At 37.4% G+C, this 19,783-nt stretch overlaps 2 protein-coding genes across 2 annotated transcripts; both read left to right on the forward strand.

Moving 5' to 3' along the window:
- Nucleotides 1-2,507: 2,507 nt before the first annotated feature.
- Nucleotides 2,508-10,653, forward strand: LOC114458311 (tudor domain-containing protein 15-like). The gene is made up of 2 exons (XM_028440716.1): nucleotides 2,508-2,539; nucleotides 8,064-10,653. The coding sequence occupies exons 1-2, from the start codon at nucleotides 2,508-2,510 to the stop codon at nucleotides 10,651-10,653; spliced, it is 2,622 nt and encodes an 873-aa protein (XP_028296517.1).
- A 1,910-nt stretch (nucleotides 10,654-12,563) lies between these two features.
- Nucleotides 12,564-18,975, forward strand: LOC114458255 (uncharacterized). Its single transcript, XM_028440622.1, has 3 exons — nucleotides 12,564-13,332; nucleotides 13,446-13,560; nucleotides 18,867-18,975. Exons 1-2 carry the CDS (start codon nucleotides 12,713-12,715, stop codon nucleotides 13,534-13,536), a joined length of 711 nt encoding a protein of 236 aa, XP_028296423.1. The 5' UTR covers nucleotides 12,564-12,712; the 3' UTR covers nucleotides 13,537-13,560; nucleotides 18,867-18,975.
- Nucleotides 18,976-19,783: the final 808 nt, after the last annotated feature.

The following is a 19,783-nucleotide window of genomic DNA, read 5'->3' on the forward strand; positions in this document are numbered from 1 at the left end:
TACAAGGAAAAAACACACAAAATGACTCCATGCATACATATTAACATAAAATTACACAGAACGACAACAAAAGTGCACTCAATAACTCCTAATACACACAAAATACAATAAAAAAAGATGCTAAGTAAACCAAAAATCATATATTAAACAACATAATTACACAAACTGATAAGAAAATACACAAAATAACTCCAGACATGCAAAATGATAATGAAATAACATAAAACCAGAACATATGTACATAACAATACTCCAAAAACTACAGAAACAGATACCAAAATAATGCAAAACACACAAAAAAAGCAACCAAATTAACAAAATGGACTCCCAAAACATGATAAACCACAGGGAGAGTTGCAAAAAATTGTGAAAAAAACAGCAACAATAACATACAAAATGACCCCATACATACAAAATGACAATAAAATTACACAGAAGACAACAAAAGTACACTCAATAACTCCAAATACACACAAAACACATTAAAAAAAGATGCAAAGTAAACAAAAATCATATACTGACAACACAATCACCACAAACTGACAAGAAAATACAGGAAATAGCTCCAGACATACTAAATGATAATGAAATTACATAAAACCAGAACATAAGTAAACAAAAATTACTAGAAAAACTACAGAAAAAGATACAAAAATAATGCAAAACACATAAAACAGCAACCAAATTAGCAAAATGACTTTCAAAACACATATAATGATAAACCACAAATAGAGTTGCACAAAATTATTCAAAAAGCGACAACAAAAACATACAAAATGACCAAAAAACACAAACTGACAACAAGCACAGACAAACCCTTTGTTCTTTCTTATTAATGTTCTTCTAATGCTGACATGAATGTTAATGTGGCCCAATCAGATCAGACATTAACTATTTTATTTGAGTCTATAGAAATAATGTTAATCATTTATTTATTATGTCTATTTAGTTATTTGTTTATTTTAAAAAAGAATAAATAAATATAAATAATAGTACTTGATATCCAAATATGTTGGTTCATATAAATTTCAGCATTTTTCTAATATCCAGTTTTTAAATGTGTTATTTTATTATTAAATCTTTGTCACTAAAACTCATGAAATCGACATTTTATTATTCATGGTTTTGAAATGATTTTAAAACAGTGGTCTAAAAAAATTTAATAATAATAATATAATAATAAATATAATAATATAATAATAATAATAATTTTAAATGAATGGGAAAGCTAAACGGTATGGCGTAATTATTAATAAAGTTAAAGAAAATAAAAGCGCGCATTTTAGTGGATTTATTTTGCGAATATTTCCGAACCGGAAGTAGATCCTCACGCACGTGTGTTCGGCCGCAGCGGTAAAAAGGTGAAGCTCAGCCAGAGGAAAGAGAACAAGTGTTCATGTTCATGTAAGTAAAGTCTGCCTCTTTAAAAGTTGCCATGCACAAGTTAAAGTTAAGTCTACTTCAAGTCTACAAAACTTTGAAGTCAATTTATAGCTTACGGTTTCTGTCTACGTGACTAGGCCGCGATCCTATCATTACGTCCGTTTTCTTCCTTAATATCTTTGATAAAACACCACAAACTTGTCGTTGGAAGTGATGAAAGTGTACAATTTATTGTTTTTAAAACATGTATCTGTTGTGATAATTGATATTCCGTGGCTGTTGAAACGAAAATTGAAAGTAATGTTATAAACGCATCGGTTCTCCAGCTAACTAGGGGTCACCGACGTTAGCTAGTGTTACCCCCTCATTAAACTTGTTCAAAAAAAAAAAAAAACTCTTTTGATTCTTTTTCATAATAACTTTATATTTTTCACATGACTGATTTTTGTGTTTGATTGTGTAACATTATTAAAATATTGATGTCAATTATGCATTTTATGCTAAATTAGACGAGTTTCCATGTCGACTAGTTCATTACAAGAGGTTTTCCTCATAGTTTAATTAAACACAATCTTCACGGTCAAAACAATGATTTTAAAACTTTAGTTTGCATTTAATATATATTTGTGGAAATACAAGATGTTTTCCAAGCATTTATTTAGTTTAAAGCACTGAACAGCAAACATTTGGACAATAAACAGTACATGTCAACAGGCATGGCATATATATATATATATATATATCAGAGATGGTGAGTAACAGAGTAAAAACACAGTTATTATACTTGAGTAGGTTTTCCAGGTATCTGTACTTTACATTTGCATTTTATTTTAAGAATTGTTTACTTAATTCAATATTACACAGATAACTGTTCATTTTACCAACTTTTTTAAACTGTCTTGTTACATTCTTTACGGAAGAAAAGAGACGAGAATATGATGGAGGAAAAATAAAAAAAATAAAAAAACAAACAAAGGATAAAGCAGATGTAACTCACTCATGGTGAGTTTACTACATTAATGCAGTTGATGGTGACAAAAAGTTTCCCTTTCAAACCAAGGTGGTCGTTAAATCTGCCGTGTTTTTTACAGGTTGTTTGTGATGACGCCAGACGTTGTGCTGTCATGCTGCCCAATCAGTCCTTAGAAAACCTGAGGTAAGGACAACTATATTTTTCTCTAAATGGCGATATATATATATACGATATAAATGTGATCATTTTATTTAAATAAAAGTTTTACCAGAAAGACAATTCAGGGTTAAATTTGCTGACTCAAAATGCCACACAGGCTAAAATAACATCATACTACTTTAAGATTGGTAAAAAAGAATAATAACTTGTGCGTGTATCACAAACGTCGATAACTAGGAGGCCCAAATGTAAATACACAAAATTACTAGAAAAACACAAATAAACAGAGAAATACACAAAAGAACACCACAAATACTTAATAGAACAATCACCTACTCTAAAGGAGAAAAATACACAATGGAACAACAAAAATCCAAGAACGACATACACACCAGAAAATACACAAAACGGCTCAGAACTAATCCAGAACTACTGAAAAATCCACAAAAGAACAACAAAAATACATAGGAAAACCAAATACACGATAGGAGTGAAAAAAAAATAAACACAATGGGGCATTTATTAACAAAGCTGTGCATTATGAGTCCCTTTTTTGCTGTTTTCTCCTGTTAGGGACAGCACGTGTGAGTGAGTTCTGTGGTGTGGTTTTATTTTATGCAAAATAAGCAATGAAAAAAATTAGATATAGGCAATATTGTTATATTCTATATTGTCAAAATTGAATACTCAATATCTCTTGAATCTTGATAAATGCCCAGCCCTAGTGTGGAGTATTTTTTAAAGTCTGAGTTTGCATGAAACTAAAATACGTAGGCTTTTTCATCCTCCTCATAAGAAATATTTTTAACTAGTAGTATTTAATGGTTGTTATTGTTATGTGTGACCTGGAATTTATTTATTGGCAGTTTTTAAAGCCTTCAATAAAAATCCATAGCAAAAAAGTTTAATTCTTAGCAGTGTCTGAATAGTCCCCCCATCTCCTTTCCTATCCACTTTTCCTTAACCCCCGGAAGTGTTAGAGTGGCGGCCATGATAAGGAGCATTCCAATTCTTTATAAGCTAAGGAAAGGAGGCTAAATGCGTAATTTATAACCTCCTTTAGCCTTGGAAACACTGATGCATCCTTTACCAAAGAAGACAACATAATGCTGACCCACAATTCATTGCGGCGACAACATTTAAAGGAACGCGCACACTCTAGTGTTCACAGAAACTCTCAATGACTAAAAAGGGATGGAGATCATGTAAGTTTCCAATGCAATAATATGCCTTGAACAACTTTAAATAATCTAAAACCCATATTTTATGATCTGCAGGCATATCAGATTATAACTGACATAAAACAGACACTCTGTTGTTCAAGAAAAAGGGATCAGAGACATTGTTAGTAGGGATACACCGAATATTTGGTGGTCGAAAGTATTCTTCCCAATATTGCAAAAAAAAAAAGCCACATTCGGCCTTCGGTTTAGTGAAAATCAAGGCCGAATAGTAGCGTGACACAATCAAGCAACGTGCAGTAATTTTGAGTCGGAAAAGTGTGCGCGCGTTGCTACAGAACTAGCAGCAGCTCCTCCTTTCCACACACAAACACAGCCAGACTCTCTCCTTACCGCTCTCCGTCGTCAGTAACCACGTACAAGTTGGAAGCCGTCCAATTCCACAACCGAGTCAGTTGTTAGCGCTGTGAGCCACAAATCTGTAAACATCACCATCGTTTCCTCCTCAGTTCACAAGCAATGTCGGGTCTCGCTGCATAGGCTGGTGTAGCATTAGCCTGGAGTGCTGACAGCTGATGTGTGTAATCAATGGGTCCGTGGCTCCAAGCAGTGACTCCCAACATGATTAGCAGCAGAAAAAGTAGTGCAGTTTGGGCGTCCAGTAGTACAATTTGCATTTACATATATGGCAATTAAGTAAAATATATAATCTTAATTAAACCGCTGTGTTTGTTTTAACTGTTAGATAGTTGGAGAGGGAGGAGCTTGCATTCTAGCAGGCATGTTAGGTGATGTCACCTGCCAACGTGGGCATAATCCAACTCGCCCGTTTGGAGCTCACTTTTTACAAAATGTGGAATAACAAGGGAGGGAGGAAACAGAACTTTTTACTAGGGTTGGGCATCATTTGGATTTTAACGATTCTGTTTTCGATTCTTGTTCTGAACGATTCTCGATTCCGATTCTTTGAGTTGCGCAGGTCACAGATTTCACAGAAGAATTTTTTAATTTTAAAAAGCTTTTACACATGCCATTTTTATTAATTCACTTAGTTGATATAGTTTAATTTGGTTGCTGTACTGTAACTAGGATATTCAATTACAAAGGTCCCCAACTGGAACTGTAAAAGTGAAACTTGCTGAAATACAACTACAAACAAGTTGGCAGCATCTAAAAAACAAAGAGCTACAGGTAGATGTGAAACTAAATAAAACAAACTCAAACCCTGACAAATCAGTCAACAATTCTTGTTGAGAAAGATTATCATTATTCTGGATACAGTAAAAACAGAAACTATAAAAAATTGTTATTTTGTGAACCTGTTTATATTGTAGGGAAGATATTATATACATAAATGTAGTTGGAGTCTAAAGCCACAAAAAACACCTTTAAAAAGAAAATAGACTAGTGTAAGACCTCTTTACAGTTATTTGGGTCATTCTGCGCTTGCGCGGAATGACGGCGGCCCGGACCACAGCCGACACTATTTCATAAGAGCCTTAAAAGACATGGATATAATGAAGAGTTGATGGACAGAGGCATAAAGATGCGGACTTTCACACGGACACACTTATTAAACACACACGGACCTCGGTAAATGAAAGAGGCTTCACCGGCGGGCTGACACTAGGACCCAGAGGCAGAGTAAATGCGTCCCCGTACTGCATTCACAGGCTGTAATATCACCAGTTTATTATTTCCCAGTTGTTAGAGCTACTATCTTTATCAGGAAGCAACTATTTATTCCTGGTGATTGTTTTCCAGAGTTTTACTGGGATTTTTACCGGTGATTAGTTCATATCTCTCATCTCCGCGGTCCAAACTAAAACTGTAGCCAGACGCGCACACACTCTCTCTCACACGCACACCCTGCAGTCGCGTTCTGAACGCATCTTATACAAACAGAGCAAGTCGCGGAAAAAAACTAGTGCGGGCAATTAGGAATCTAAAAAATTAATCAAAATGCAAACATCCTCGTAACGGTTCTGGAACCGGACGGTAGGAACTGGTTCCTATTTGGAATCGGTTCTTGGTGCCCAACCCTACTTTTTACACTTTGGCCCTCTGAATGAGGCTAAAGGGATGTATATCACTGTAGCAAAACAAAGTATTATTGTTCATCAAACCTTCCCTTTAATGCACTTTAGTTTTTTTTTTGGAATGTTTTGCATGTTTTGTTTTATTTGAAGGGCTAATATAAATGAAAAACTTTGTTGTGCTTTCTTTTGAAAAGCAAAGGATACTGGAATATTTAAAAAACGTCATAATATTCAATAAACATTTACTTTCTTTAAAAAACATGTCTAAAAATGTATTTGAGGTTATTTATGCACTATTAAAAAAAAATATGAAAGACTTTACAACCGCATTCGGTATTTGGCCAAGCGTTTATTTTTGGTTCGGCTACAAATTTTCATTTCGGTACAGCCCTAATTTTTAGCCACATTGTTATATTCAACATATTTCATTTACCTAGGAATGCTTTGTGTGGTTGTACATGTAAATGTCTACAATGTTATGTAGGCCTACAGCTTGCATAAATGTAACAATTTCATAAAATCTTACTTATTTTAGATTAAAGTTCATTAGTGAGTGGAAGGCGAGTGTGAGCAACCATTCTCAATGTGACGTTCTTTTAGTTTCACTTTTGTTCGTCGTAGCCTCTTTTCCTTTGATTTACATTCAAACCTTGTGATATTTTAGATTATATCAGCGGCTAGAGGCGCAAAGGAAAGTGTTAGAAATGCACTTTTAGTCCATTTTTGGAAACTAACCTTCACCACTTAGTGGAAGTGCGTTTGATTGTCAAAACAACTTAATGGCCTTTTTCTAACTCTTGTAGAAAAGTCTTCTAACACCTTTCCTTAACTATGTGATGGCATGGACAGGTTTAAGGAAAAGTGGGTAGGAAAAAGAGACAGGAGGGAATATTCAGATGCAGCCCTTGTTTTCACCTTTCACATAATAATGAAGTCTTGTAAAGGCCTGGGCAGATAACAGATTTTGCTGGACGATATATTGTCCCACAATTTTTTTTCGATAAACGATATTATTGTTGATTATTTAATTATTTTTTTTAGATCAAAATAACCACTAATGTAATGAACTCATATCAAAAAAGCAAGTACACCCTTTCAAATGCAATCAACTTGTATTTCTCATTAGCATTTTTTTAACCATTGTAATTAGAATGTCAAGAACTTTTAAGTATTTTAAACTAAAACAATTAAAATAAAATGGACAGTCTCTGTTAGCAAAAAATTGCACTTTAATAAATATTACATGCAAAAACAATAAAATAGACCCTGTCTCTTTTAAGAAAAAAAATCCTCAAATGCAAAACCACACCCAACCAAAGCAATAAATAAAATGGTTTATCAAGTCTCTCTCAAAAACAAAATTGCACTTGCAATAAATTAAACATTGAGGCACAGAGGTATATAGATGTACATTCCTAAACAGGTAACACTTCCAATCCAGTTAGAACCTTTGTAAACAAAAACGCTAACGGCCCCGCCTCCCTGTATTTCATTCTGTTCCGTTTTCATTCAGTCTTAAACCATACAGAATGGACCAATTAGTTTCTGGTTTACTCCGTTTATTCCGCTATGGAACAAACATGCAGGTGCTGAGGGTGAACCTCCTTATCATCCAGACTATTTGGAGGCGAAAGACGAGGAAAACAAAATACTTAGACTTAGCTTGGTTGCTAGCCCCGCTCGGCGTCACGCTTCTGCTTCCAATCACATCGCTTACGTCTCCTCCGCTGGCGGACACCGCGGGTGTGAGGCTCCGCTGGCGGACACCGCGGGTGTGAGGCTCCGCTGGCGGACACCGCGGGTGTGAGGCTCCGCTGGCGGACACCGCGGGTGTGAGGCTCCGCTGGCGGACACCGCGGGTGTGAATATTTTTGACGATAAAATATCGCACATTCCGAATACCGAGCCCGGCAAACTTACCGAGTTCATTTTATTTACCGTCGGGTTAATTGATTTATCGGCCCAGGCCTAGTCTTGTAACAATTTCACTTTTTTAAAGAGCAGAAAGTTTTCCTCGCTTTCATTTTCAATATAAATGTTCTAATAATGAGATTCATTCCAACATTTACGAAGTTTTAATTAAAAAAAATGGCCTTTTGTTTTTTTTTTATTTTACATTTGATTAACTGATATTTTCTTTATAACATTTATGTATATTTGTAATGTGTCCCACATTTGGCTTGGTTTTCAAAACCTCCTGGATTTACTCATAGAATTAACGCTTTATTTATTTATTTATTTGTTAACCAAACATTAAGTTTAAGAGCAAAGAGTAGAGGAGTACAATTGATTAAAAAAGTTGATAATCAAAGCCACTTTATTTAACAGGTCTCAAGATTCTAAAGTGTCAAAGGAATCTCTCCTTTGGTCGGTGAACTTGAAGTTGACTCACTTGGACTGGACGCCCGAGGCTACTTTGGTACACTTTCAGGGTCACTATCTTAATACATGTGAACTGGACTATAAAATTCTCCATGGAGAAATACAAAGGACAGCAAAGACAAAAGCAGAGGTGGATATCGGCGAGTTCTGCCTCGTAGAAGACGTGACTTCTGCCAGCTGGTTCAGAGGAAGAGTTCAGGGCCAAACCAATGACTTGTTTGAGGTCTACCTCATAGATCATGGAAACATCTTGACTGTTGATGCCACCTACAGACCACACGTTTCCAGCGAGCTCTTCACCCTGCCTCCAAAAGTTGTCTGCGGCTTCTTTGCCAATGTCCTCCTGGTTCGCAATTGTCCTCACTTGTTGGTGGACAAATATTTTTCATGCTTGGTTGGACAAAGCATCACAGGATATGTTCAAGCCCGTCTTCCCTATGAGGTGCTTGTTCTGGAGGTTCCTGACATCAACAGTGACCTTGTTCTACATGGCTTTGGGAGGCTCGTGGACAGAGATACATTTCTCCTTTTGGTTGAGTTGCTCACAGAGGTGACGGTCAAACGGAGTATGGAATCAGAAATCGACACACCCTTTGATCAGTCAAAGGAAGTAGAGCTTTTCATCAAACCATCCTTCTGGACAAAATACAAAGATGTTTTGAAATGTGCTGAATCAAAGTTGATTTGTGGGACTCGTGCAAAAGTACAACTAACTGCGGCACTTTACCACAGGATGTTTTTCTTTCAAATGGTCGGTGTGGAACGTGAACTCTGTAAGATTTCGGAGAAGTTGGCTTTGATGTGTGAGCACGGAAACCAACAACAGAGAAGAGGTTCTGCAGAGAAAATCAGCTTGTTGTGCTCGGTCAAGGGAAAAGATGGAAATTGGTACAGAGGTTTTCTATCATTTTTTCCAGTGAGCAGTCATGTCAAAGTACTTTTTGTTGACTACGGATTCTTTGAAACCGTCAGCGTTGACAATATCCGAAGGTTGCCTGAAGAGTTTTTACTAACACCAATAATGGCGTTACCCTGCTCACTGTCTATGAAGGGTCAGGTGAAGATGCCAAAGTCTCAACTGCTAAATTTACTGAAGTCAAGCTTGCAAGGAGGAGTGTTGGATGTGGAAATCAGTGGTTTTGATGATGAACACCATCTTTACTATCTAACTGTGTCTGGTGTTGAAGACGATCCTGTGAAGGAACCACAGCCCTTTCAAATGGCTCCCCTAACCAAGGCAGAGTCATTGTCTGAAGGTAATCAGTTATCAACTCAGCAAGACTTGATGAACAAAGAGTTTTTTTTTAGGAAATTACTGGAAGAAGCGATGACGGCTGAAGGGTTGGGAGCAGACTCCGTCTTTGAGGGTTTTGTTGTCGGTGCCCAAAATCCAAACAAGTTCTGGATAAGAACACAGAAACGAAACGATGAGTTCAATGAAATGATGGCAGGTATTGGGGATTACTTTCGTCAAGTCAAGCTTGATGAAGAAATTCTCTTGAACCCTGAGCCTCGGGATCTGTGTTGTGCAATGTATGAGAAGGACATGCATTTTTACAGAGCTGTCGTGACAGACAAGCTTGTCCATGGTGCTGAGGTTTTGTTCATTGATTTTGGCAACATTGAAAAAGTGCCAACCATGTTGATCAAGAACATACCCAAGGCATTTGCCAAAATACCCGGATTTGCAATTGATTGCACTCTTGCTAATTTGATACTTTGCGATGATATCTGGCCTGTTGCTGTGTGTGACTTTTTCAGACAAGCTGTGTTTAACAAATCGTTGCAAGTCCATGTCGTGCAGATGGAAAAAAATCAACTTGCAGTTGACCTCAATGAGATGGAAAGGGGGGAAAGCCAGAGTATAGCCAAGCTTTTGGTTACTTCAGACAAAGCCGAGTATATTTCTCTGAAGTCTGTTGTGCACAGTGACGCAAATGAAACCAAAAACGTAAAGTACTCCCAAAAAAGAGCAACAGCCATTGGAAGAACAACAAAGCAGATAAAAAAAAGCAATAAAAATGACAAAAAAGCTCCAGTTGCAAGAACTTTCAAAGCTTTGGAGATCAAGCCTGGGTGGATGTTAACCATTCGCTGTTTTTCTTTCATATCCGTGAAAGACTTTTGGTGCCAGTCCCTCAACAAGGCCTCTGAATTGAAGGTTTTGAATGATAAAATCCATCAATATTACTCTGCTCACACAGTAGCCCTGCAGGCTGAAGATTCATGTTGCGTTGCCAAGTCACCTGTTGATAATAAATGGTACAGAGGTTTAATCACAGAGAGAGAAAACCGTTTTGCCACAGTTTTGCTGGTTGACTATGGCTATACCATCCAAGTGGATCAACAATATCTTCAGGCAATAATGCCAGAATTTGTTCATTTGGAAAGACAAGCGTTCAGGTGCTGCCTTTACAACCCTCAAACCTCTGCCGGCTTCAAGGATTTTTGTGACTGGAGTCCAGTGATGTGTAAGCTCAAAACATTGTGCGTAACCACACTGATGGTATGCAATGCCTTGTGGTTTCGCAGTTAGACAATGAAAACCAAGGAATGTACTATGTTGTTGACCTTCATGACAGCCAAACGCAGCAGAGCTTAATAAACAGCGTGATTAAACTGGGCATTACAATGCAAGAGACAGCAAAGGAGCAGTCAGCTGTGAGTCCAGAATCGTTTATTTTCTCCTCATATGATCTAAGACCTGGAATGGAAGAACAGGTCTTTGTCACACATGTCAGCAATCAGTGGGAGGTTTATTGTCACCTTGAGAGAAATGCTGATATCATCCACAAACTTGAGGAGAACATCTCTGAGTTGAGTCATGAGCTCAACAATGACAGCACCAGAACTGTTGTACAGATGTTGTGTTTGGCGAAGTACTTGGATGGAAATTGGTACCGTGCTGTGTTGCAAAACAATCCCTCTCCATTTCATGTCAGTGTCGTTTATGTGGATTATGGAAACACACACGTGTTGGAGAAAAGTGAGGTCATGTCCATTCCCAAGGGTTGTGCAGATTTGTTGTATACCCCAATGCAAGCTTTGAGGTTTCACCTTGATTTGGTGCCAAAGGAAGAGAGCAGTGTGAATGTCAAAGAATGGTTGAAAAAAGCAGTCCTCAACAAGTCAGCACGGGCTATCATAGTTGGTTTGAATGAAAGTGGTTCATTTAATGTTGAGCTGTTCTGTGAGGAGAGGAGCATCAATGAGAAAGTAAAGGAGCTCTTTCATAAAATAGAAAAGGAGACATTTTCAAGAGTATCGGTTCATGTTGATACCAAAAACAAGGAAGCTCAAACAAGGGAAAGAAAAGCTTCAAAGAAACCTATTCCTCTGAAATCTGAGCGAAAAAAAAAAAAAGCGAAAAAAGTCTACCAACAGCCTCAGAATTGCAAGAAGAAAACTGTTTGTCCAGCTGCACCAATGCCACATACATAAGAAACTCAGAGCTGGTTTTAGGGCAAAGTGTTTTGTCTCCCACTTTGATTCAGCAAACAGTTTTTTTTTACAGCTGTCAGATGATGAGTCAGCAATCTTGAAAATGGTAGAAGATCTAAATTCACTAACCTTCAGGCATCCCTTGGCGAAGACAAAATGTCTGAGTATCGGTGATCTTGTTTTGGCACAGTATGAGGAAGATGGTGCACTATCGTGCAGAGATAAAGGATTATGAGAAAAGTTTCACTTGTTGCGTGAATTTTGTGGACTATGGTAACTCGGCTATCGTAAAGAACGAAGGAATCTATCCCGTTCCAAAAGAGTTTTTATCTCTGCCCAGATTCAGTATACCTTGTTCCCTTTTAGACACGTGCAACAAAAATGACTTTTTAACAGATTCCAAAGTGCAGAAGCCATTATTGGTAGAGTTTGTCCATCAGAGCAGGTGCACCTGGAATGTCAAAGTTCAGATTCTTGAAGACGAGGCAGTAGAAGAAGTCTTGCCTGAAAAGAAAGTGTCTCCTACATGTTTAATTGAAACCAATGTATGTGCGAGATCCAGCAAAAACAAAAGTATTAAAGATATATGTGAGAACAAACAAGTCAAAAGTCTTCGACTGTTGAAGTGACGAATCTCGAAGTAACGAATGATGACGTAAAATCCTTTACACCAATATTCATTAAAGCCAAAGCAAAGGAGCAAGCAATTCTGTTGTCTGCAGTTGGTGTTGGACGTTTTTATGCAAGGCTGAAAAGGACCAATAACATGCTGATTTCATTGGAACACCACATTACTCAGGAATTGTATGAACATAAGATGCTAATAAGTGAAGATATCAAGAAGGGCCTTGAATGTGTAGTTCAAGTTCATGAAAATTTGTTTCAAAGGGCTGTGGTTCAGCAAACGTTTGGTGAAAAATCCAAGGTCTTCCTGCTCATGGTATCACAATGGATATTTCAACGTCTTCCATCAGACAGCAGCACTGCAACTACTTGAAAAGAATACCCAATTTTGCTGTTCTTTGTGAGATTAACTGCCTTGAGTGCAACAAGAGAGATGATGCTCAAAGGCTGTGGCAAGAGATTTTCAAACCGGCCACAGGCAAAGAAGTGGAGCTTGTTTTTTGGAGTATAATGAAGTTGATCAATTTTGGATGGTGGAAATGATCAAGGATCAACTGTTCCTCATGGACAGTGATGAAGCCTCAGTGAGCCTGGACAAGGAGATCAAGTTGTCCATTGAAAGTGCAGAACAGGAGCGTGCTTCTGATTCATACACACTTCTGAAACCTCTTTTTTCTCCTTCAGAGATCAAGTCATATATGGGTTATGTCACTGCTGTCACATCACCCTTTGACTTCAACATTGTTATAGAAGACTCATCCCTTGCCTTCAAAAAGTTGCCCATCATGGTGGATGATGGCTTAGAAGGGAAACGTCTTTCTAAAGACACTTTGGAGTTTAAATCTAATAACTTTCCTAACCATGAGGATTCATCGTGTAACAAGCCTCTTTCAAAGAAAACCAACCTCCTAACTGTCTACCCCTGCCTCATCCGGGGGGTGAAACCTGTTGGGGAAACTAACGAGTGGAGCGATGAAACGATTGGATTTTTCAGACAGCATTTGTACTGGAAACGCCTGCAGATCTTCTTGAAGGAGTTTCTCTGGGGCAAACACTGGGGAGTGGACGTTCTTGTCGATGGCAGCCATGTTGCAAAGAAGCTTGTTGATGCCGGACATGCAGAATACACTGACGTCCTCCTAGAACTCAGGTATGACCTTATCCCTATATATCTCTTAAAACTCTCTTAATTTAAAACAAACAACTGTTGTGTAAGTGTGAGTGCACAGATCTCATTCTTAGAATATCACTTTTTTTGTTCAGATTTTTGGAGCCACTCGAAGATCCTCATCTAGAGTCCAACACAGATGAAGATCGCTATGAAAACAAGAAGGTCTCGGATCAGCAACAGTAAAGTTTGGCTCTGGAGAACCAAATTGTGAGTGAAAACCCCTTATAATCAAGACAAAATAGATTATGCTTCTTCTTGTACTGCACAGCAACTACTGATTTCAATTAGGGATGTAACGATTAATCGTAAGGCAGTTAAAAATCGATTCATAGGTATCACGGTTAATATCGATTTTCTGAAAATTGAATCGCAGTACTTTTTTTAACCAGCAGAGGGCGCTATCCACAAGTGTAGGCAGCGGGCGGAGTCTGCTAATACTTTCTTTCTGGCCGCCTTCTATGCTTAAATATGTTAATAAATGATTCATTACCCCTTTAGCACCGAAAAAATATCTGTAATATTACTTGAATATCTGTAAAAGTCACGTTTTTCTATTAGCTCTGTCTGCTAGCATAGCTTCTCTTCTTCACTGCAAGATATCTGCATGCCAACTGACCACTGTGTTACCAGCGCCCTCTTTTTTTTTTTTTTTAAAGTCCAATTGTTAAGGCACAAAATACAGTTTCAGTTGCACTTTAAAAAAAAACGAAAGAACTATTATGCAGTTTTGCATTGTTTATTATAGAACCAGAATTTAAATTAATAGGCTTCATTTTCATTTGTATTATTCCTTTATTTATTTCATTCAAGATTTATTTTTAGTTAAATTGCATTGTTTTGAATAGTTTATCAAGGAATTCTTTTGACAATGAAAAATAAAAGGAAAATAGTACCGTACTTTTTAGTTTTTTTTCCCCCAAAAAAAATTTGTCTACAGTCCCATTTTGTAAAATTAACCGTGAGAGAATCGTATCGTGAATCCAGTATCGTGAATCGAATCGTATCGGGAGTTGAGTGAATCGTTACATCCCTAATTTCAATGCTTTCCTGCTACCTCATGCTATTAGAGCTGGGCAATATAAATCAAAAACAACTTTAGTCTGTGTCTTTATAAGGGACAACAATCCTTCTCATGCCGGTTAGCGCCGCGCTAGCTCTTCCATCTTATTGGATATTGCCCCCATGCGACATCCCCACCGTTTCGTCCTCCGTTCACGGGGATGTCGAGTTTTGTGCTGCATAGGTTGGCATAGCATTAGTACGGAGTGCTAACAGCTGATTCAGCTCTGAACAATCCAAGCGGTATTTCCCGACACGATTGCAAAAATTGCAGACACAAGCTGCAGAAAAAATAGTGCAGTTTGAGCACCCATGTTTGAAAAAAAATAAAGGAACACACTAAAAATTAAAAAAAAAAATAAGTAAACAATAGAGGTGCACTGATTGCAATTTTCTGGCCAATCACCAAATTCCGATTTTTGCCAATCCCGGTTTTTTTTTTTTTTTTTTTTTTTAAAAGAGGATGCACCTTGAATATTCCAATCTTATTTTATTGTAAAACATTGAACAATATCCACAAAACAATGCAAACTTGTTGTTTTAACTGCTCATGAGGTAATCTCAAATAATCATCAAATACTCAATCACTTTTTTTAGTCTTTCATTTTTCACATTTTAAAAACAAACAAAATGTGTTCATCAGGTTACACTGCAGATTTGTTTTCAGCTTTTTGCCAATAATAAAGTTCACAGTAAGAATATGCGATATATCGTCAAAAACATTCTCAACGGGAAAAATGTCATCCCACGATAGAAACGATAAATGCCCATGTCGGAAATTAGCGAGGGCCACCGGCCATTTGTCCCTCAATTTAGTCAAGAATGCCCATAAAAACCTTGTTCCAGGGGCCAAAATTCCCCACAAGTTTATCAACAATTTATTATTCTCTGGAGCGAAATGCTGTTCACGGCAGCGGAGCCTCCACGTGCTGCAATACATCATGAACCGCTACTTGGTCAAAACCAGACCATCCAACAAAGTGAACCAATCCAAGTTCCTCCGTCAGATCCACTCAAAGTTCCTACAAACATGGGGACAGATGAACCTGTAGCAATGATTATGAAGTGGAAACTCAACTAAAGCTAACTAAGCTAACACACAGACTGGGCTAAGAGCTAATGCTAACCACTCCATATAAGGAATAGACCAAGTAAAAAGATTAAAAGAACACATCTTACAGTTATAAAGCCACAGAAAGCCATCAATTTGTTTATGGTCAGATTTAACACTTGTATGGAAGGATAAAAGCTAACATGTCACACGTTGTATGAAATAAATGTTGGCATAAATACTAATGTCAGTATTTACTATTTTTAATTATATTTCACATGTTCTCAAGACAAGGCTGGTTCCATTAGACTAATGTAACTATTGAGATTATTACACCAAAATATGCTGAATGATTAAATCATCAGCTTGATCTGGTTTAATTATAGGAAATCAGAGTTATTTATCAATCATAACTTCATGTAACTCATTATCAGATAAATTAAACAAGTTTCAGCAGCAGTAAAAACATTAATGAAGTTATTTGTGCTTTTCATGCGCTTTTTTTAGAGAATTTAATTTCATTTTAAGTGAGGAAATAAATGAATTACATACAGTAGCACTAATAGAGTGACCCACGTGCACTAATACATTCCATTGTATATCAGCCCATGAGCTCTTTGAGTCAGCAGCTATTGTAGCCTTTTTTGATGTCTAGTGTTGCTGTATTCAAATGTATTTGTGGTTGTAAGGAACCTGTTTACACTTTAATTTGGGAATTGTTTTATTTTTTATATTTTTTTATTTATCGTGATGTTTATCGTTATTGTGATAAATACCAGAAATTATCGGGATCATATTCTTTTTAGTCCTTACTGCCCATCCCTAGTGCACAGAAGTATTTTGGTTTAACAAATAAAGAAAATCACAGGGTTTGGGGTAGGTCCTAAATTAATAATCTACAGGACAAACTAAAAAAAACATCTTAAACCACCAATAAAGTGTCCTGAGTTTTAGCTTTCCTTGTTGTGCCAAAAATTTAAAAAAAATGTCAAAATGCAGCAGCTTTGTAGATATTTAAATGTAAAAATATCAATCTAAAAATAATCTGCAGCAGTTTACAAGATAAAAGCTCTTAAATAGGGATGCACCAAATGTTCGGTAACCGAATATAATCTGCCAAATATTGCCAAAAAAGCCACATTCAGCCTTTGGTGGAGTGAGTTTAAAGCAAGGCCGAATAGTAGCGTATGACGCAATCAAACAACGTGCAGAAAAGTGTGTGCACGTTGCTGCAGAACCAGAGCAACAAAACAGGAGCAGCTCCTCCATTCCGCACACAAACACAGCCATACTCTCTCCTTTCCGCTCTCCGTCCTCCGTCACCACGTAAAAGTTGGAAGCCATCCAATTCCACAGCCGACTCCTTTGTTAACGCTGTGAGCCACAAATTCGTAAACATCCCCTTAGTTTCCTATTCAGTTCACAAGCAATGTCGGATCTCGCTGCATAGGCTGGTGTAGCATTAGCATGGAGTGCTAACAGCTGATGTGTGTAAACAATGGGTCCGTGGCTCCAAGCAGTGACTCCCAACACGATCAGCAGCAGAAAAAGTAGAGCAGTTTGGGGGTCCAGTAGTGCAGTTCGCATTTACATATATGGCAATAAAGCATCATTTATTATATTTAATTTATTATATTTTATTCTGCTTCGGCCACCAATTTTCAGTTTCGGTGCATCCCTACTCCTAAAAGTGTGTAACATTTTCATAAGTCAACGGGTAGTGACAGAATGAACATGGCACAAGTTAGTCGTTCTCACACTTATTATAGTCACTTGTTCATTAGTGGCAGCTTTTTTATTCATGTCCAAAGCCATGAACTGATCATTTTCTTTATAGTCGCTTGCCTTGCTTCACTGCTCATAAGCTCTAACAGCAGTCCACCCTTTGTTTGCTTCGTTAGCTTTAGGGCTGTCAAAATTGCTCAAAAATGAAGTTCGAGTATTCCTTCTAAAAAAAAACCCAGTATTCGAAGTATTTGAATATCATTGTTTTTTTATTTTAATTGACAGAAAATTTGGTGGCGCATGTTGTCATGTCACTACTTGTTTTGTTTTCAACATTTGACAACCTTGAACGTATTTGTGCCCGCACCTCACACTCTCTGCGCATAACCACACATAGCAGGCTTCAGTCAGTGATTGAAACATTTTTACAGTATAGAACTGAACGGTCCAAGCGAGCTACTTTTTTAATGAATATATATTTACTCAAGTACAGTGAAATAAAAAAAGGCTACTTACATTCTTGGTGCTTGTATAAAAAAAAAGGAAACAAAACTGACTATTCCGTTGTATTTTTAGTGTGCGTTGTCACTGGTGTCGGATCAGACCTACAGGTTATTTGCCAAAAACACAAGACGGTCAACATTTGAAGGGGCCAGTGCTGATCTCTTTTTATTTACTATATTTCCAGCGGTGGGAAATACGCGTTCAGAATGCCATCTGAGCGACGTGAGGGTATCTCCCAGAGCCCAGAGATTTCCACCACATGAGAGGATTTTGTTGCGCAGGAATTGGAGACTCTTACTCATACATCGACATCTCTTTTTGGAGCAGCAGGCTGATGTCCTTCTGGTCTGGTCTGTCCGTGCAATAGGTGTCTCAGAAGAGACACCCCATAGCAGATAACGCAGTTTTCTCAGCAGGTTGCGTTTGCTGATCACGGGGTTGTTCGCTAACGGCCTCACTGCCTGTGCCTTCTGCCACATTCACTTGTTTCATCTCCTCCAGAATAGCCACCTGCCGTCTCTGCTCTTCTTTCAAAATGAACGAGGCGGATGAAAGCATGGATCCAGGTAACTCGCTTTGTTAAGCAGCAGAAATGCGCCCTTTTCCTCACAATAACGCTTCTCCAGATCTGTGGCGATCTTTGTCTTCATCTCTGACAATGCCGGTGGTTCTGGTCCGTCTGGCGTTGCTTTTTCAGTTGTGCGAGCAGTATATGTATTAAAGGCAGCGCAGCCTACGCTGTTGGGTGTTTGTCATTTGAAAGTGCCCTTGTTGCCACTTTAAAGGGTTTAAGGGCCTCTTGCACCTGCAATAAAAAAGTAAATATAATTCGTTGATATTATAGGACAGTTTTGCATTTGTCCAGCCTTTTACTGTACATTTCATACACTATGCCTACCTTCTCCATTAGGGACCATTCGCTTGTGGTCAGCTCCATTTTGACAGTTTTTTCTCGAAGATGACAGCAGACAGCGCTGCTTGTTGCTCCGATGCACCGCAGATCATTTAACCCTAACCCTTCATGTTTCATACTAAACTGCTTGTTCTCACTCCTAAGAGCACACGGGTATTTAAAATGTAATTAACAATATTTTTTATGCACATAAAAGTAATTTGAATGTAAAAGTTGTAAAAATTGTTTATTAATTTATTTGTGTATGTTTTCCTGGTACAGATGTGCGTCCTCTGAAGATGGACCGGTTCAAGCTCAAGGATTCTTTAGATGAGGTCTTTTTTTCCAAAAGTGTAGTTCTTTATCCTAAGTTGGAGTTTGTTACCGACTCTAAAATGTATACTTTTATGTTCCATTTTCATGGTTTGTGTAATGTAACTTTTGGTGTTCGTTTCATGTTTTTAGCGTTGATGTTGCAAATGTTTATAATTATTTTTGTGCAGTAGTAATGTATCGGTTGTTCATAATTAACCATAAAAAAAGTAAAGTAATCCATCGATGTCATATATTTTTTTCTTTTTACCTGGAAATTATGTGATATTAAATTCTTTAACACTAACGTTCATGTTTTTCAGGAAAAGGTTCAGTCTTAATACAATTATAGGAAAAACTGAACAAAAAGTGATAGTCCGGCAGTGAATGAGCAGGTTTTTTTTCCACACACGCTGCAGTGTTAAGAGTGCGCCACTGGGAGGTGCTGTAGTTCAGTTTATATTTAGGCTGAAGCTTATTGAAATGTTAAAGGTTTGACAAACCTAAGTCCTCAAACAGATACATTTTTAACACGTTCAGCCTCAGAGATAAAAAAAAAAATATATAAGAAATCAGGCCCCAGCTGCTTTTTTCTTGTAAATAAGATGTTATTTTAATTTTTAATTTTTTAACTACAGTTTTACCGTTTTCAACTAAATGCTGGTAATCTTTCAATTTTTGAATGTCTCCTGGAGATTGTGAGACCACTTTTGATGGAATATCTGTATTCAGTCAGACATGGCATTGCTTTAAAGGTGAATAATGTTGGATTTTTATGTCACCATTTACATCTCCTATGTATATAATAAGTATATTACATTATTTTTTTGGTTTATTTACTTTTTAGGAGTTTACATTCTTAACTTTTTTTTTAACATTCACATTAC

The sequence above is a fragment of the Gouania willdenowi genome, assembly GCF_900634775.1.
Source record: "Gouania willdenowi chromosome 24 unlocalized genomic scaffold, fGouWil2.1 scaffold_320_arrow_ctg1, whole genome shotgun sequence".
NCBI classification, from domain to species: domain Eukaryota; kingdom Metazoa; phylum Chordata; class Actinopteri; order Blenniiformes; family Gobiesocidae; genus Gouania; species Gouania willdenowi.